Source organism: Zalophus californianus, chromosome 5 (genome assembly GCF_009762305.2).
Source record: "Zalophus californianus isolate mZalCal1 chromosome 5, mZalCal1.pri.v2, whole genome shotgun sequence".
NCBI lineage: Eukaryota > Metazoa > Chordata > Mammalia > Carnivora > Otariidae > Zalophus > Zalophus californianus.
In genome coordinates, this window is record NC_045599.1 from 108,865,198 (window position 1) to 108,885,692 (window position 20,495).

Sequence of the window (20,495 nt, forward strand, 5' to 3'; positions counted from 1 at the left end):
CACCTACTGCTTGCATCCCACTGCCCAGGAACTATCTGCCTAGTGGTCCAGCAGGTCCTCAAGGGTAGAGCCCCATCCTTTCCTCCTGGACTGTAAGTGCTTAGCAGAAAGCCAGCCTGGGCACGTTCAGTATTCACGCAAAATCTGCTGGATAAATGACATGTTGAATGAAGCAGAACTACAGACGCGAACAGCAGCTAAACAACGGGCTGAGCCTTCCGAGTCATATCCCAGGCTTAGAGTGCGCTGGCCTCATGATTCCTGTCCTGGGAGCTCCTCTTATGTCATCTGGCCTCACATGCGGACATCTGACAGTGATTGACAAAATGACTTCCAACTCTTGGACCCATTAGAAAGCAAATCTGGTCACAGGACTTCTCTGCCCCACACCCTTCAAATCTCTGGGAACCACAAGGCAAAGTCCAGTCCATGGTCCTGGCCCTACTACATTCCAGCCTCTTGCAGGCCCACTCTTGGCTTTACTTCCCAGGGGCCAGCAACACTGAACTTGGAAGACCCTGCGTATGCTGTGTTGTTTTCCCCAATCTGGGCTTTTGACTGTGCTGTCCTCTCTGCTGAAATGCCTGCACTCGCCACTCCACATCTAGCCCTTTCCCTGCCTGGTTAAATCATCCCACTCACTTTCAAAGACTTAGGTGAGGATTCCCTCCTTCAGGAAGCCTTTCCTTGCTCTACCCACCCAGCCACCTGGGTTTATCTGCTCGCCTGCATGCTCATGTAGAACTGCACCTGCAGTCACCAGGAGATCCTACTGTATTCCGAATGACCTGCTGCATGTATGGAGTCAAGGTTAGTGGTGAAGGCTCAGGACCCTGCAGGCTAATCCCACTTCCATTAGTGACCAACCCGTGACCTTGGGTGCAACATTGCCTCTCGGTGGTGCTTAGTGCCCTCATATAAAATGGGGCTATTATAGCGTGTATCTTTGGGTTGCTCTGAAGATTAAGAACAGTTAGGAACAGTAATTTATATAAAGTGCTTACACTGCGCCTGGCAAAGTAGCCTGCATGGTAGTTCGTATTATGAGTGTCTGATCCTCCGAGGCTGCAGGTAACACTCCTTGATGGCCTCACCACCTGGTACAGTGTCTAGGCCACCGCAGGGTGTAACGCACAAATGGACGGACTCATTCTCCCTTCCCTCCCAGAGCCTCCAAACTGGCCCGCAGCCTCGAGTGCCTCCCACACTGCCTTATCCACCTTTCTGATCTGGTCCCTCTGCTCAGATCATCTTTTGTGCAAAAACTGTCCATGGCTTCCCTACTTCCGGAAGTCCGGCCTTGCCAGCCTCACCAGCCTCCCAGCAGAGCTCTGGCCCACCTCCCTGCAGTTACTTAACAGACATCCAAAGTTCAGTGACTTTGGCTTACTCCCTGTTCTTAAATTACTCCCCGCTTCCTGCTACTCGAGAGGCCCCAATCCTTCCCCAGGGCTACCCTGAAGTCACCACCTTCCTGATGTCCTTCCTGACCTCAATCCATGTGATTTGTGCCTCCTGGTATCCCACCACACTGGGCTGACCCCTCCCGCAGTACTAAGTACGCTCTGCCTTGTGCATACATCACCGTGAACTTGTCTAGGTCCCTTGTAGATGACAAGCCCTATGAAGGTAGGGGCTGTCTTCTGTACTTACTACAGAAACACACATAGTAACATAGTAAAACACACAGTAAGCCCCCAAACCAATTAAGCTGGGACCCAGAACAAAAAGAAATGGTTGAAATCATTATAGTGGAAACTGAGAAAAAGAAAGATAATATGGTTAAATAAAAGGCAGTATGGGCACCCTGTGTTTACTCATTGGTATTCCAGGCTAAGGGCTAAGCTAAAAGAAAAAAAAAAAAAAGAGGCTGATCTGTTAATAAGGAGAGTGGCTTTAAAGAATACATACATGCCGGGTAATATACTAATCCTCCATAGGAAGAGAGGATTTTTCCACGAATTAAAAAGGAATTGAAGTAGCTGGAAGAGATTATCACAATTATGTCTGCCTTACAGAGTGTTTTATCCACCTCTACCCAAACACAACACACAAACACACTCATGCACACCCATAAAACAATCTGATGAGAAAATGGAAAATGGTCCATGTATTCATGTCTTAGGGCTGCCATAAAAAAGCACCACCAACTAGGTGGCTTAAACTAACAGAAATTTATTGTTCCACTATTCTGGAGGGTACAAGTTCAAAATCAAGGTGCTGGCAGAGCCAGGCTCCCTCCAAAGTCTCTGGAGGATGCATCCATGCCCCATGCCTCTTCTAGCTGCTGGTGGTCCCAGGCGTTCCTGGGTTTATGGCAGCATCACTCTGGTCTCTGCCTCAGTCTCCCCACAGTCCTGTCCTTCTCTGGTCTCCCCTCTTGTAAGGACCCCAGTCAGTCATATGGGATTAAGGGCCCACCCTACTCCAGCATGACCTCATCTGAACTAATTATATCTGCAATGACCCTATTTCCACATAAGGTCACATTCTGAGGTATAGGGGTTAGGACAGCAACATATCTTTTTAGGGAATATGATTCAACCCATAATATTCCATTCATCCATTTAATGGTAGATGTGGTCCTGAGAGAAGGACCTCACCAACCCCGAGGTCACATAACAACTAAAGGCATCTTCTCCAGCGGGAAGAGACTAGAACATGGGTCAGCAAACCCCGACGTGCCAAATCCAGTCTGGGGCCTGTTGTTGCAAATAAAGTTTTATTGGAACACAGCACAGTCGTTCATTAATGTATCGTCTCTGGCTGCTTTCACAGTAGAACGATAGAGTTGAGAAGTTGCCGCAGAGACCATATGGCCCACAAAGCCTAACATATTCTCCAGACTAAAACAATACATAACATACACTGGCCAAGTCTGGAGATGGACCTTCTAGAAACAGGAGGAAGCCCAGGCCCACACGGCAGTTCTCTGGGATCCCTTCTCTCCAGCTGGAACCTCACCCAACGGGCTATCCTACTGGGAAAGCTCCTTCAACATTACTTTCCTCTGCCTACAGAAATGGCAAAACATAGCGCTGTAACATTCGCGCCGCTAAAGCTAGACAATAAATTCTATAAGCATTTCCAAGAGACAGACATTAATTCTAACTGGAAAGATCAGAGAAGACTTTCTGGGAAAGGAAAGATTTGAGAGGAGTCTGAAAAGAAGGATAGTGGGCACTCAAGAAATCCTCTAAGCCTCCCTGAGCCACAGCAGATTACCTAGGACTCTGCTGAAGCTAAGAGAGTGAGTTCCCTCTTGCTGAAGGTGTTCAAGCCAAAGATGGCTGACCTCTTGGCAGGGATGAGGTTGGGGAGATGGGGCAAGATGAAAGATAGCCCCTTGGAACTGTGGATTCTTCAGTCTCATGTCTCACCACTTGCTGAGTTAGACACACACAGCACAGAGACAGCAGGCGATGGAGGGCAGGAGGGAGAGACAGACTCACACAGAAAGTGGAGAGGGTTGAGGACAGAGGCATACTTACACCCAAAGTCAGAGAGCCCACAACAACCACACAGAGAGGAAAGCCATCCCAGCTTCTTTCCCCCTTACCTGCTGCAGAGAAAGAAAGAGCAAAAGCCTGACAACTAGGGTTAAAACTAATCAAATGTCCCTTCAATACCTCTGGCTTGGCACCTGGCAGCCTTCTTAATGTGCCCCTTTGTTCCCTGGCCAGGCCTCCCACTGTCAGGGGAGGGGAAGGGCAGCAGCCCAGCCAGGATCTGAGCTGGGGAGAGAGGCACACTCCACACATGCTGGGCGGACTCCTCAGGGAAAGCCTGGCACTCCAGAACAGAGCTACCCTAGCAGGAAAGAGAGCAGAGCAGACAGCAATGTGTGACAACTGCCCAGAGCGAGGGACACAGGCAAGTCCGAAAGCTGACGGAGTCCCTCTCATCTGTACTCTGCTGGCACGCCAGGAATACATTATCCCCACTTCACAAAGGAGGAAATGGAGGCCGAGAGAGGTTCCACGACTTGCCCCGGTGTCAGTAAAGCATGGTAGTTAAGAGCACAGGGCGGAGAGTCAGAAGTCTGAGTCAGAGTCCCACCACTTGTCTCCCCTGCAGGCCTGGGAAGCTGCTTAAGCCTCCTGAGCTTGAGCCTTCCCGTCTGCGCAATGACCACAGCAAGAGCACATACTATGCTGAAGACGCGAGAAGGGCCTGGTGCACGGCATGCGCCAAGAACTCAATAAATTAATGATCGTTATTGTCACCGAGGCTCAAAGAGAGCAAACTCTCAGCCCAGGACAGGCTGCCACACCCCATGCCCTACTGCCACACCCCATGCCCTACTGCCACACCAGCAGCCACCTGGAACCTCTAAAGGAAGGTTCCTGAAGCAGGGAGGGGGGAGGGGAGATGCAGCTACTCCTGCCCCCGGCAAAGGGTCCTGTACTCACAGACACGGGTGGCTGTGTTCAGCTGAACCGCCTCACCCAGTTAGCTCAGAGCCCTCACACAGGCCCTCTCTTTTCCAGAAATGCCCCCAGATGCCTTTGGGGCCCCCTCAGACAAGGGAATGTGGCATGTGCCATTCCCACTGGAAAGCTGTCTTTCCTCTCCTTTTAGATTCCCAACACTCTGGCAGTAACAAGAACGCACGTTCTGGGGTTTTCTGACATGCCAGGAAGCCCAGGGCAGAAAACAAAGTGGACTCTGTGCTCACATCATTTCTAATAAACCTACAGCAGCCCCTGACACAGCTGGAGCAAACTTTATTAGACAGGGTAGACCTCAAATTCAGAATACCTAAAAACACAGAGAAACAAGGTAAATGGTTCTTGGGCTTAGATAGAGCTGGAATATAAATCATCTGGATATAAACTTAACTTTGTTCAAGAGCCTAAGGTTTTTTGTGTTTTGTTTTGTTTTTTAAGATTTTATTTATTTATTTGACAGAGAGACACAGCGAGAGAGGGAACACAAGCAGAGGGAGTGGGAGAGGGAGAAGCAGGCTTCCCGCAGAGCAGGGAGCCCGATGCGGGGCTCGATCCCAGGACCCTGGGATCATGACCTGAGCCGAAGGCAGACACTTAACGACTGAGCCACCCAGGTGCCCCCAAGAGCCTAAGGTTTATATGTTTATATTTCCAGGTAACAATCTCCCCCCCGTCCCCGAAAAAGTGCATTAGGCAAGAGTCAAAAAGGACCAGTCTCAACTTACTTGGCTCTGTGACTAGTCACGTCACTTAGGCCCTTTGAATCTCGGTTTTCTATTCTGTAAACTGGGGGTCATAAGCCCTGTTGTGCCTCCACCATGACAGAAAGAGAACAAATTAGGTGCCTGGGTGGCTCCGTTGCTTGGACGACTGCCTTCTGCTCGGGTCATGATCCTGGAGTCCCGGGATCGAGTCCCACATTGGGCTCCTTGCTCAGCGGGAGTCTGCTTCTCCCTCTGACCGTCTTCCCTCCCGTGCTTTCTCTCATTCTCTCTCTCTCAAATAAATAAATAAAATCTTAAAAAAAAAAAAAAAGAACAAATTAGACAAAGGTTATAAAGGAGGGCTCCCAAACTCACAAGTCTCCGGAGGCCAGGCTCGTTATGTGAAAGGGTAAAGAACCGAGGTTTGAGCGGAGGCCTGTCTAGAGCAGGCAACGGCTACCTTGATCCAGACACTTTCTGTGATACTGGAACCTGGGCCCAGCAGCAAGACTTTTACATTTTTTCTCATAAGCCAGAAGTGAGAATTTTTTTTAAATATGAAATATCCCAATGTTCAAGTACTGACAACTTTCTAACTAACACTTAAAAATAAAGACACCCTCGGGGCACCTGGTTGGCTCTATCGGTTAGGCGTCTGACTCTTGGTTTCCACTCAGCTCACGATCTCAGGGTCATAAGATTGCGCCCCATGTTGGGCTCTGTGCTCAGTGTGGAGTCGGCTTGAGATTCTTTCCCCTCTTTCTCCCTCCGCCTCTGCTCCTCCCCCTGCTCTCCCACACTCTCTCTCTCAAATAAATAAATAAAATCTTTAAAAAAAATTTTTAAATGAAGATGTCCATCCATCTATGGGCCAACACTGGGTGAGCCACATGAGCTACATGGGCTACTTCTGGCCACAGGCCACCAGTCTGAAATCTCCATTAAAGCATACATGTAAGGTTCAAAAAAAAAAAAAAAAAAAAACAGTACAAAGGTCGAATGAAGTTCTCTGAGGGAGAGTCATTAGTCTATTGTCAATAGAATGATCAGGAATCCTACTCCAGATCCTGACACCCCCAAAACACGATCACCAACTTTTCCCTAGTTAGGTGCCAGATTTGGAAACTTATTATTTCACAAATAGATATGCATATACATTTTTTAACTGTCAGCACCTGACTCTGATCAATACTCAGGAGGAACCATGCAAAAATAAGTGTTCAGTTGAGCACATACAATGTGCTTCAGCAGCAGGAAGTAATTCTCACACACATTCCCCTGCCAGATGTTTCCAACCTGTTCCCTTTAAGAAAAATTAAGAAACCCCCCTCCTCCAGAAGCCACCTCTGGCACCCTCTGCTTCCCAGCCGGCCTCAGGGAGGAAGCTGACATCTGGAATCATGGGGGAGATTCGTACACACACACAACCCCAGTTAACTGGGCTCTTGGGAGGCTGCCCGAGGGAGCACGTGTGGTCTCCTCATGTCCTGGGGAAAAGGTAAAGGGAGATTCCCCCAAGGTCATAGGGCCAGTAGGTGGCAAGGCAGCAGAAAGAAGCCTCGGGCCGGGTGCTCTGCTGGAGTGAGACACCTGGGCTGGAATCCTGTTTCCATCACTTCCTAGCTGTGTGGCCCTGGATATGTCACCGAACCCCTCTGCACCTCAGCTTTCTCATCTTTACTGTAATCCTCATGACACTGTGAAGCAGTGACCACTGAGCTCATTTTAGGATAAGGCTGGAGCTGAAGTCCGGAGTGGGACACAGAGCAAGTGAGCAAGTGCCAGTGCTGGGCCTGGAATCAGAGGAGTTTGTCCCCACTCCCACACTGCTTCCACCTCAAGGGAGAGGTGTGTAGGCCTTCCTAATGTCACACCTTCCCAGGGAGGCCCTGGTTGAGTACTCCCCCCACCCCCCACTTACAGCCACCTCCTCCTTGCCCCCATGGCAGGAGGGCAGAGCACCCATCCTGGAAGGGCAACAGACCACAGGCATCAGGGGAAAACACAACTTGAGACACCCCAGACAGTCTTCGTGGCCCCTGGCAGAGGAATTTTCAAAGTGTGCCACCCACCCCGGATCCCGGATCCCGGATCCTGCTTTCGCACCACTGGCACCTGATAAGAGTGCCACGAGTAACAGGCACCACAGAGCCCTCTGGGAGCACTGCTTGCCAACCTGGCAAATAAACACACTCCTCAGGAATACAAGTTCAAAGGCAGTCCCAGAGTGCTCCTGGGGAATATGGAGTGGGCCCCTGGGGAAGGTGAGGTCGGCCTCCCAGGGGTGCTGACAAGCTGAGGATGTGGGTAGAGAGGCGAGAGTTCCTGGATGGACTCTCAGTAGAGTTTGTTAAACACACGGATCCTTGGCCCACCCCACCTAGGAAGTGATGGAAACACACAGACCCTTGGCCCACCCACCACCTCCTTGAGCCCGGGAGTCCTTGAAGAACCGTTCTTCAAGGCTAAGCTTCCTGCGCTCAACCAGCAGTTACTGAGTACCAACCCTATCAACCACTCACTCGCTTCCTCAGTCATTCAGCAAACACTTTGGGCAAACAAGAGTGGGCGACTGAGACAGAGGTTAGTCCCTGCCTTCAGGAGCCGTCACTCTGGACAGATCAAATTAAAACAATTACACTGCATGACACATTTACATAAGGGGCTTTGGGTCCCTGTAGGAGAGAACATAACCACAGGCTGCCCCTAAACAGGTGAGTGAGGCTTAGGGGACAGGTGGCAGGGAAGGAGGTGTGAGAGGCAAGGGAGCAGCGCGGGTGTAGGCTGAGAGACGTGCAACAGCCTGACAGGTGCAAGGAGTGAGCAGCAGGAAGAAGCACAAGGCCATGCCTTCCTGGAAGGTCCTCTGATCTAAGCGGGCAGATGATAAGATCAGGGCTCAGGGGAACTAAGACCAGTGAGCAACTCCTGGGGGCTGGAGTGACCAAAAAAGACTTCTTGGGGGTGGCGGTGCCTGGGTGGCTCAGTTGTTAAGCGTCTGCCTTCGGCTCAGGTCATGATCCCAGGGTCCTGGGATCGAGCCCCTCATCGGGCTCCCTGCTCGGCTGGAAGCCTGCTTCTCCCTCTCCCACTCCCCCTGCTTGTGTTCTGTCTCTCGCTGTGTCTCTCTCTGTCAAATAAATAAATAAAATCTTAAAAAAAAAAAAAAAAGACTTATTGGGGACACCTGCATGGCTTAGTCGGTTAAGCATCTGCCTCTTTTTTTTTTTGTCATTTTTTTTATTAACATATAATGTATTATTTGTTTCAGAGGTACAGGTCTGTGATTCTCAGTCTTACACAATTCACAGTGCTCACCATAGTACGTACCCTCCCCAGTGTCACCCACCCCCCTCACCCTCCCACCCCCTCCACTCCAGCAACCCTCAGTTTGTTTTCTGAGATTAAGAGTCTCTTATGGTTTGTCTCCCTCTCTGGTTTCGTCTTGTTTCATTTTTCCCTCCCTTCCCCTATGATCCTCTGTCTTGTTTCTCAAAATCCTCATATCAGTGAGATTGTATGATACTTGTCTTTCTCTGATTGACTTATTTCACTTGGCATAATACCCTCTAGTTCTATCCATTTCGTTGCAAATGGAAGATTTCATTTTTTGATGGCTGCATAATATTCCAGTGTGTGTGTGTGTGTGTGTGTGTGTGTGTGTGTACCACATCTTCTTTATCCATTCATCTGTTGATGGACATCTAGGCTCTTTCCATAATTGGGCTATTGTGGACATTGCTGCTATAAACATTGGGGTGCATGTGCCCCTTCGGATCACCACATTTGTATCTTTGGGGTAAATACCCAGTAGTGCAATTGCTGGGTCATACGGTAGCTCTATTTTCAACTTTTTGAGGAACCTCCATACTGTTTTCCAGAGTGGCTGCACCAGCTTGCATTCCCACCAGCAGCGTAGGAGGGTTCCCCTTTCTCTGCATCCTCGCCAACATCTGTCGTTTCTTGACTTGTTAATTTTAGCCATTCTGACTGGTGTGAGGTGGTATCTCATTGAGGTTTTGATTTGGATTTCCCTGATGCTGAGTGACGTTGAGCACTTTTTCATGTGTCTGTTGGCCATTTGGATGTCTTCTTGGCAGAAATGTCTGCTCATGTCTTCTGCCCATTTCTTGATTAGATTAGTTGTTCTCTGGGTGTTGAGTTTGATAAGTTCTTTATAGATTTTGGATACTAGCCCTTTATCTAATATGGCATTTGCAAATATCTTCTGCCATTCTGTCGGTTGTCTTTTGGTTTTGTTGACTGTTTTCTTTGCTGTACAAAAGCTTTTCATCTTGATGAAGTCCCAATAGTTCATTTTTGCCCTTGCTTCCCTTGCCTTCAACGATGTTTCTAGGAAGAAGTTGCTGTGGCTGAGGTCGAAGCATCTGACTCTTGATTTCAGCTTGGGTCATGATCTCAGGGTCATGGGATCCAGCCCCACACTGGGTGTGGAACCTGCTTAGGATTCTCTCGCTCCCTCTCCCCCTGACCCCTCTTGTATGCATGCTTTCTCTAAAAACAAATAAACAAAAAACTTCCTGGAGGCGGCAAAGAATACTTCCTAGAAAGATGCAGAGGAGCTGGATTCTTTCCTAGGGTACATTGGGAAGTGGGAAGATTCCCTCAATAATTGCTTCAGATTCCAAAGAGTCAGGGAGTGGGGTACAAAGAGTGCAGACATACCTTCCTTCCCACCCCCAATCATCAGCGAGGCTGGCCCTGTTCCACTTCTGAATGCTGTGCCACGAGGCCAACCACCTATCCTCAGACTGCTCAGCTTCCAACAACAATTCATTCAACCACCGAAAGAAACCCCCAATATACAGAACACTGTTTCCATCTTCCAGACCAAGAAATCCAGGCACAGAGGTCAAGTGACTTGCCCAAGGCTAGGGATCTGAATCAAGCAGTGTAGCTCCAAAACTAGAGCCCTACACATTGCCCCACAGCATCTCAATCTAGGAGGATGGGAGAGTCCCTTTGCTAATGGGGCTTCAGTGGGGGTTGGGCGAAGGTTCCTCTTCAAGGTCACACCACCACCAACTGACCTCGTGGGTTCCTCCTTGGCCACGGAAGAGGTTCAGTCTTAGAACAATGGTCCCATCTGCTCAGACGTCAGGGCTCCCCTAGCAGCCTCATAGGAATGGATGGAAGGGCAGGGTGGGAAACAGGTCCTTTATCCTGCTTAGGCACTGGGTCAGAGACCCACAGGTTCAAATACCAGCTCTACAACCACAGGCTGCGTATCCTCAGCCAGTACCCACACCTCTGTGAGCCCTGGTTCCATTCATTCCTGGTGTTTATAATTGGAAGTTTTAACAAGATGTACAGGTAAAGGGCTTCTTAGTCCAATGCCTAGCAGAGTAAGTGCCAAATACATGGTAGCTGCTATGATGATGATGATTAACCTTGTCATTCTCCCCGTCATCTATATCATCATCATCCTTATTAGTGTCATTTAATGCTGTGGCTTTTATCACCTGAGCAAACAGAAGAAAATCTAGCATCTGAAGCTCAGAATTCTCTCAAAACCAAAGGGAAGGAAAACATGGGCCTGCTTTTTTCCCTTCCTTCTCCTATCTATACTCAGCAGAGGGCAGCAAACAGGAACCATCCAAAGATAAGAGAGAGAGAGAAGAGAGACACATGGAGAGAAAGCTACACACTCATAAATACACACCCACCCACCACAGCAAGCTGAATTGTTTAGCTTCCTCTAGCTTCCAAAGTATGAACACTCCGCCTCCTCCAGCTAAGAGGGCCAGGCAGAAAAAAAGTCGAAGCTGAAGAGACAGAAGTTCTTTTTCAGCTTGAGAGAAATTTTCAATGAACTGACTTTCAGTGTGTGTGCGTGCGTGCAGGCAGGGCACGCAGCGACTCTCAGGACGTCTGGGAGGGGGAGGAAGGCAGCAGCAGAACTCATAGGCAAGATTAAATAAAGACAGTTCCCACCTGCGCTTCATCCCAGCCCCTCTACTCCACGCCGGGAAGCGTCCACAGCTTTCCTCGGGAGGACAGTGAGGCTCCCAGAGTGAAACATCCCAGCCAAGGGAGGGCAGAGCTGCGATGAGAACACAGACCTCCAGACTGAAGGTTCAGTGACCGACACTGAGTCCAGGATGGCCGAGAGGTTTTACCTCGGGGGCCAAGCCTGACTCCCCTCAGCAGTGACTGCTTGGGACACTATCAGAGAGGTTCTGGAATGGACACTTGTTGTCTTCATCGCTAGATCGCTTTTCCCCTCCTCTCCACGAAAGCACTCGGATTTTTCTCTGGGAACTGTTCTTCCTACAACTCTGATGGCCTGAGCCTAACCCTAGCTCCAGGGTGGGTTAAGTCAATCAGCATAGCTCATGCTTTTGACAAGTGTCATTGGTTCAGAGAGCATATTAGATCTAAATTGGGCTGATAATACCTAAAGAGACTTGCGAGCACTTAGAGGAAAAAAAGTTTCCTCCCCCTTCTAGAGAAGCCACCAGAGGAGACAGACTCTCTCCTCCGGGATCTGGGTATGGACATGAGGTCAGAAAGAGCTACAACCACTTTTTGCTACCACAAGGGCTCAGTCTAGGGCATGAACCTCCGGATCAGACCATACGTGAGGCCACTGCAATTACAGGAGCTAATATATCCCCTTACTCATTTCAGCCCATTCTGTTACTTACAAGTGATAGAGAATCTGAAGTGGCTCTTCAGCTCGCACTAGCTCCATCTGCCACAGATAGCAGTAATAATGCCACATGTGATACATCCATTTAATTTCTCAATTTCTCAGCCGGATCCCTTTGCCACCTTAAAATCTAATTCATTTTACTTGCTTTAACACTATAAAAACTTGACAAGAAATGTATAAAAATGGATCTGCAAAAAAACCAGGTAAGTTCCAGCGATTAAGTACCAGCCTCCAAAACTGGGGGTGATGATTTTGACTCATGTAGAGAAGGATCAATTATCAGGATGTGGAGGGAAAAAGTATTCGTGGTGATAAAGAGCAAGAATGTGGAGAAGAACTGGGTTCTGATCTGCACTCCCCACTCTGAGAATGGATTCCCCCCTCTCCTGGGCCTCAATTTCCACACGTACACAACAAGGCAGGCAGACTAGATGACTTCTGAAGCTCCGGTACATCTTGATCCTTCAGCAAACACGTTCTGACCATCTTCCAAGGGCCAAGCCTTAGGCTATGTGCTGGAAGAGGATGCAGTTCCTCCTTCAAGACATTTCTGGAAGGGGAGGCCACGATGCACTCATTGGCCACAGGAACTCAGGAAGGTATAGGGTACCTCCTTTCCCCACTGCACTGGGCAGGAGGACAGTGGTTCTCTGAGAAGCAAGACTCTTACCTCAGTCTTCCTGGGAGCTTGGATACACAGATGGGATGCAGAGGGTCAGATACATACAAAATACAGAACCCACTGCAAACACCATCATGAGCGATTAGCTGCCACAGGACACACTGTGGGCCGCCAGTTTACCTCAGGATGTTTTTCAGTGATGGGATCCCGATGCTATCTCTGTGTAAGAGTCGACTGTGGACAAGGTACAATTAGCAAGCTAGACGGTTATCTTTGAAATAGGTCTTTGCATTTTCATTCCTGATTCCATTATTTGTTATCATGTCACTGGTGCCAACAGATTAAAGACTGAACATCCTCAGAGTATAAACACATCCCTAAGTAGTAGTGGCTTCATCACAACCTAGGTACGGGGAGGCCTGTTTTAACATACTTCTACTGTTTGGACTTTTGCAATACATGCTTCCAAACAAACTCATAGAACCCCAGGAAGTTAAAGTTGGAAACATCCTAACAAAGGATCTATTCCTTATGTCACAAATAAATTTTAATGCCATTAACTCCACTTGAGTAGCAACCAAGTCTGGACTTAGTGGGAAAGAGACCGATGAGCAATGTCTGCCTGGCCAGGGGAGGGGAACACCATTACGATACACATTTACCTTTCCTCTCCTGAATATAAACCTTCACTTCACAGTTGAAAGATCCAAGGCCCAAAGAGGTTAAACCCCTTTCCTAAGGTCCCACAGGGAGTTTAGGGGCAGGAGAGAGAACTAGAATCCCAGCCTCTGTTCCCAGGCCTTCCTCATCTGGGCTCCTGAGGAGACTACAAACCTAGGATGACAGGGTGAATGCCGAGAGCCAGATTTGCTCAGGTAAACCAACAACCCCGCGCCGGTGGCATCAGATTTCAGCTGGGCCTGCAGACAGACAAGAGATTAGCAGGATAAAGGGTCCCAGGCCCTCTGTGGAAAATTAAAGAAATCATTCCAAGGCTACATTTCTATGGTACTTAACTTTCTGATGGGTAAGGCTCTGCCACCAGGAAGACTAAAAAAGGGTGGAGTAGGGGGGACGTATTGATGTCTGGATGTTCTAAGAATAAAGTTCAGCTCTGACACAATGAGAAAAACTCTTGATACTTGAAAATTAAAGTCACTGGTATTCTATTATCCTACAATTTCTATGCTACAGTCGCTATTATCCAATGAAGTCATTTCTCACAAGAGATTATGGCTCTGAAATGGGGAGGGACTGCATCACGTTTCCTAACATGGGTTTTGATAGCTAGTCCCCCGGTCTGGAATAGGAAACAGACTGCAGGATTAAATCAAGATATTAAACAGACTGGGGCTAGGAATGAGAGGGATCCCTAAATTAAAATGAAGGTGGCTCTAATTGAATTTAAATTTAAATTTAAATAAATAAATAAATAAATAAAATGAGGATGGCTTCAGGACTGGCTTTTCTTGCTCAGTCTCACAACTGTTGGAGAAGCCAGCTGTATGACCAGATGAATATTGAAACCCTAAAAGCATTATGTGTCGTTTATAAATCAGCTGCCCTACCCAGCTCCAGAGGTATACCTAGGATGAGCTAGTATGACAGTTCTATAGACTTACTTTCTAGCAGATGATAAATGCTCTTAACTTGAAACTCTATTCTTCAAACCAGTGGAGAAGTTAAGGAGTTAAAGGACTGCTCTAACAGTGGGTATGTTAACCCTGGAACCCACGAGGAATATATTTTGCATTTGGATAAAGTCCTGTCAGACTTCCCTCCAGAGCCTCTGCAGTTATTTCTACCAGAAAGATCAACGAGGTGCCTTGGGATAATTCTCAACAATTACAAGAGTGACAAGCTGAGCTCCAAACTGGTCAGCCCTGTCGAAAGAAGCCCTGTGTGCTCAAGAGGCCAGATTTCCCAGATAGCAGGCGGACTGACAGGTTCCGTGAATGTTCCAGCACCCTGGGATGAGGAACAGAACACCATGGCTCTGAGAAGTCAGCCTCCTCCCTCAAGGCCAGCTGACATTCAGACAAGGGACTGGGGGCCAAGCCCAGTGCTGTGCATCTGCAGGAGAGTGACACAAAAAGTGGCTGTGTGGAAATTTGGCAGAGTATTCCTGAAAGGCAGCAGATGAATGCTGAATCCTACAGCATCTAGCAGAGCTTATCATTGGGGAAACAGCTCCCTTCTGCTGCTCCCAGAAAGCAAAGGGAGTTTCTTTAAAGCAAGGATAATCTATCAGTACCCGCCCCCCATACCCACCACCACACCCCTAATGTCTTCCTCCTCCTCCTCATGATATTCCAGAGCAAAAGTAATGAACAAGAACTAGACCTTCCCAAATGAGCCTGTCTGTCCTTTCCAGTTAAGGGCTCTGAGCAGTGCCCAGTTGTTGCTCCCCTCTCTCTTTGCCCAAAAGGCTGCCTTACTCCATCAATTCCCTCTTGCACAAGTGAGCAATTTACTTTGAAAGCTCAGGCCAAACTGGCAGTTAACCTTGACCTTCTCTCTACACATCTGGGTCTATAGAAAATGAAAATCAGGACGTCTCTGGCATCCACGGCAAATGAAATACGAGGGCTTTCTTCAGGCGAGGCAGAATGTCAGGAGCTATTTTAGAACTGGCTACAGCTATTCTAAAGGAGAGTTAGTGCTCAGGCAGGACACTCCCCACCTTGACATGGGGCTGTGTCCAGTATGGAGGCCCCACAGCTAGGGATGCTACAAGGGTCCCCAGCCCTCAGGAAAGAAAGAAGAAGTGGCCATTGTACTTCTCAATGATTGACTGGGTATCATAATGCTGGACCTGCACCAATAACCACATTTTACGGATGGAGAAAGGGAGGCTCAGAGAGGGAGATAAGAGGTGATCAAGGATACACACAGCAAGTTAACAGTAGAGCTGAGGACAGAACCCTGGCCTCCTCCCCCTGATGCTGACATAGGGTGAGAACAGAAGAAAGATTTCATGAAGGAAAAACTCATACGGATACAGAATTTAAGGGAAAGAGGTCTAATATGGCTGTCAGGGTTTGAACCAGGGGTTTAGTGAAGGCGTTGAGGGAGCTTAATTTCCAAACAATAAGATCTACCAAAAAGATCACCGAGGCCCTCCAGAACGGTTTGCAACAATTACCAGTGACAGGCTGTACTCATATTGGGTCATCCCTGTGGCAAGCAGCCCTCCGTGCTCAAGATGCCAGACTGCCCAGGCAGCAGCCTGATACCAGGAAGAGAGAGAAAAACATCAGCCTCAAAAGTCAGCTTCTTCCCTCATCCTGCCAACAATCAGTTAAATTTGACCCCAATAGACAAATTATCCACTTCCCATGGGGCCAGGGAAATCCTATAAGAAAACCTGAAATGTCCCACTGTGTGAAACAGTTCAAGCATATATACACACTCACTCGCACCTACTGAGCCAGGAGCTGGGAAAGCAGGAGGGCTCTGACAGTGCTTCTGCTATCAATCTGTAGGTACGTGTGACACAACAGACACACACACACACACACACACACGTGGGTGAGTTCAGAAGAAGCAGGAACAATTAAGATCCTAGTCTTGGCTGCAAGAAACAATGCACCTAATCAAACTGGACAAGTTCAAAAGGGATCATGGGTACTCTACGAAGGGACAGGGAAGGCACCTGAAGTCCCATCCTCAGGGCATACTGCACACAAATAGCCTTTGGGAAATTTTGGGGGTCCCTCCACCAGAACTCACACTTCTGGACTCCCAGAAGGTCAAAGGCAGGAGGTCCCTCAAGAACCAGGAGCTTCCTCCCTCCCCCAGGACCTGAAGCTCCAAGGGGAGCATGATTTTTGCATCCTCCAAGGAACCCACAGATCTGGGAAAGAGGAAGGGTGAGGAGGGGGGAGGGTAAGCAAATGGGGAGAGGAGGGAGGCCTGGTGTCCCATTAGGCAGATGGGAAAACAGGAAAGTGGCTGACCTGAGTAGGGAACACTGGGATCAGCAGGTGGGGGTGAAAGCAGAACAAAAATAGAAGGACCGCCAGCTCCTGAAGAAGGAGTCACCCTGGGATATAGGAATGCAGACTGGACCCTCCAAAAGCAAGAGATGCTGGGAGGTGAGGGGTTACCAGACATGGATAGAAAGGAGGATGGTAACCTAAGGTAACAAACACATCTTCCAGATTGAGCAACAGGAGTCTGTTTCTAGTTCTGATTCGGCCTCTGGCTGACGTGGGGGCCCTGGACAAGTTCCTGTCCTTCTCTGAGCCTCAATGTTCCCAATCCCCAAAATGGGAAGAACCGAAGGGTCTCCGGCTCTGACACTGAGGATGCAGAAACGGAAAGGTGGAGGGAGGACCCGAAGGCTCCAAGTGAATACGGGGAGAGAGTGTTCCCACCCCCACAGCAACTGGGGGACTCACCAGTCCGGCCGCCGGGACCACCGCCGCCCCCGATCCCCCGGGGGTGCCGTCGGGCTGCCGCTCGCGGTACAGCGCCCAGAGCCCCACGTTGGGCAGAAGGACCAGGGCCGCCAGCACCAGCGCCACCGCCTGCAGAAGCCGCTTCTCCTTCCGCCTCATCGGGGCCGGTCAGCCCCGCCGCGCCCCGCCGGCCCCGCCGCGCGGCCCCCCGCTCCGCGCGTCCGCCCGTCCGCCCGGCGGCGGCAGCAGCTCAGCGACGAGAAACTGCCGCGGCGCCGGCCCCGCTCCAACTCCGCGGCACTTCCGCCGCTCGCCGGCCGGGGAGCCGGCCTCTGCCACCGCGCCGCAGCCACGGGGGAGGCTGCCGTCGCCGCCGCCGCCTCTGAGCCGGCCGAGCCGCGGTGCCCCGCGCCGCTCTCCTCCGGCTCGGTGGCCGAACTCTGTGCGCCAGGGGCCCCGGCTTTCTCGCGGCTCTTGCCGGTCAGCCCCGGCGCGGCGGGGGCCCCGGAGCGGAGCGCTTCCCCCTCTCGGGCCGCGATGGTGCGGCCCGCTCCTCGGCGGCTGCCCCGCCCGCGACAGCTTTGAGAAAGTCCCGGAGTTGGCGAGTTGGGCGCTAACTGCTGCCGGCTGAGCGGAGGTGCTTGTCCGCGCGCTGAGACGCGCGGGGACCCCCGCAAAGCTCTGCCCGCAAGCTCTGCTCCGGACTCCCCCGAGCGTTTGCGAGCTCCCCGGGGGTGTGCAAATAGTGCTGGAGCTCCGCGGGACGCTCGGGGCTGTGGCTTGCCCGCCCCCCTCGGCTCCGCTTTGAGGACCAACTTTTGTCCCGGGGACTCGATAGTCCCCGGCGGGAAATGGAGCCGCAGCTGTGTTCCACGCTACCGGGCTGCGGCAGGGCCCTAGTTTCCTTCCTCTCAGAGTTCCTGGCGTTGGTTGTGAACGCCCTCTAAACTGTGGAGTGCTGCGCCCGCCTGCCACCCGTCTGTTGTCTCTGCAAAGCGGCGGGAGGGGACCGGAGCTTCCCTGCAGGAGCTTTTCTCACGCAAGCCCAGTCTCCTTGGAGTTGGAATGCCCTCCGGTCCAATGAATACTTCTAGGTGCTTAGCTCACGGAGCCCTTTCTCTAAAACTCTTTTGTCGGTTTCTATCTCCTGTTCAGCTACTCAGCAAGCCACTAGTGAATGTCTTCTGTGTGCCAGACACTGTGCCAGGCACCGGGATGAAATGAAAACAAACTCGAGCCGTGTGGTCTGGGAGCTGAAACATTAAATGCATAATAGCATTAGGCGAGGGAGTGTGTCTATACCCGTGATGAGGGCTCTGAGGAAGTCGAGCTGCCTGGGCTCTCTGAAGGGCTGCAGAGCTGACTCCGACGGCGACGGCTGTGGCTCCTCAGGGCTCTCCACTTAATTGCTTCTCCTCTCTCATGGCGAGGGATGACGCGCCCTCTCGGTTGCCTTCCTCTTTACCACCCCCACCTGCGTGCTCCGGATTCTCTGCGTCTCCTGCCCAACCACTGACCCCCATGCCTAGCCTCCCAGCCTCGGACCACCATCCTGACGCTCCAGGATGAGCGATGGGGATTCAGTTTTGCTGAAATTATAGCTTGGATCTGGACATCTCCAAAACCTTAAAAACTCCCATCACCTAAGCTCCAGAGTTCACACTCCTTGCTTTATCTCCTCTGCCCTGCCCTGCCCTGTGGCTAGTTGTTTTCCTTTCTCTGCAGTTGTCCAGGAAGTTCCTTCCACCCTGAAAGCCCTCTCCTCTTCCACATCTATGTTGATGGAAATCTTTGTTCATCCTTCCACATCTAGTTGAACTGCTGCCTCCTCCACAAACTCCTCCAAAACTCCTCAGAGGGCTGCTGTCTTTCATAGTAACGCTGACCTTTTATTGAAGGCTTACTCTGTGCCAGGCACCATGTTAAACCCTTGACACACATTACCTCTTTTAATGCTCACAGTTAGCTACCCTGTGAAGTAAGTGTTTTTCTTATATTGGTTTGCAAAGGAGACTCATTAAGAGAGCCACTACCAGGGTTTTAACAAAGGGTAGACAGCATCACCCCTCTGCTCAGATCCCTCCAGTGGTTTCCCATCTCCTGGATTTCTATAAGGAACTACAAGATCCTGCAAGGCCATATACGAATAGCCCTCACCTTTTCTTTCTTCATTGTGCCCCAGCTCATTTGCCTTCTTGCTGTCATCAGAGGTTCTTTCCTGCCTCTGCCTAGAAGGCTCACTCTTCTATCCCTAGATCTTAGCTCTATACCTTAAAAAATGTTTTTTTTAATTATTTCAGTGGTAAAATATACATAATATAAAACCTACCATTTAAACCATTCAGTGGCATTAGTATATTTCCGTTGTTGTGCATCATCATCACTATCCATCTCCAGAACTTTTTCATCATCTTTAACTGAAACTGTACCCGTTAAACACTAACACCTCATTTCCTTTCCTCTCAACCCCTGGTAACAAGCACCATTCTATTTTCTGTCTTTATGAATTTAACTACGTACTTCATATAAGTGGAATTGTACATTTGTCCTTTTGTGTTTGGCTTATTTCACTCAGCATAATGTTTTCAAGGTCCATCCATGTTGTGGCATGTATCAGAATTTCATCCCTTTTGAAGATTTAGTAATATTCCATTGTACGTAGATATCACATTTTGTCTATCCATTCATCCATGCGTGGACATTTGGATTATTTCCACCTTTTGGCTATCGTTATTAATGCTGCTAAAAAGAGCCCTATGCTTTTTATACTGCAGTTGATAACACGGTATTTATGTAATTGAATGTCCATCTGTCTCTGACAAAAGTGGAAGTTTCTAGAGGTGAAGATAGTGTTGCAAAATTCTTTTATGTGCCTTCACAGCAGAAGCACAATGCTAGAAACAGAGTAGCTAGAGCCATCCTTTTATAAACATGAGGCTCCCTCTGCTCCTGGGAACTTGCCTGGGACTACTCTGTGTGTTAGAATAATCTATGAGAATGCTCACATAGCTCATGAGGCCCTACATGATCTGACCCAATTTCTAGACTCTGTTCTCTCTCCTTCCCTTCTGTTACACTGGTCTTCTTGCTGTATGCTTCAAATGCGCCAAGTTGATGGCCTCAGAGCCTTTGCACATTTGCTGTGCCATCATTGTCTAGCAATCTTGTCCTCTAAACCTCTCCCTCCCATCTCTTGGGAAGCAGACCAAATTTTCTGCCTTGGAGAAAGCCTCCCTGACCAGCTGATCTAAAATATCAAAGAGTACCCCATTTCCATTTGCTTTATTTTTCTTTAGAACAGGTATCCTTTATAGTATGTTCTGCCGCTGCTAGCACATACTTCTCTTTTTTTGGAAATCAGAAAACTGATGTTCCTTCCAAGCAGAGGAATCTGCAAAAACCACCCCCCTTTCCTGAGCCAAAGCAACAGGAGCTGAGCCAGGGCAGATGGATTTCAGCTCATACTGCTGCTCAGACCACACAAAGCTAAGTTAATGCCCCTCCCAGGCCTGGAACACAATAGGTGCTCAATAATTATGGGAGGAGTAACGTGTAGCAGCTGAAGTCATGTACTGGAAAATCTTCAGTGTCTCTCTCCTCCCCACCCCTTCTTCCAGCTCCCTAGAGGAGTCTGTACAA

The 20,495-nt window shown here is 49.5% G+C and overlaps 1 protein-coding gene across 1 annotated transcript in view; it reads right to left on the reverse strand.

Moving 5' to 3' along the window:
* The window catches only part of GALNT10 (polypeptide N-acetylgalactosaminyltransferase 10), a 223,937-nt gene extending 206,922 nt beyond the window's left edge, over positions 1-17,015 (reverse strand). Inside the window, 1 exon segment of the mRNA XM_027605662.2 lies at positions 16,857-17,015. Coding sequence (XP_027461463.2) covers positions 16,857-17,015 — 159 coding nt within the window.
* Between the last annotated feature and the right edge of the window lie 3,480 nt (positions 17,016-20,495).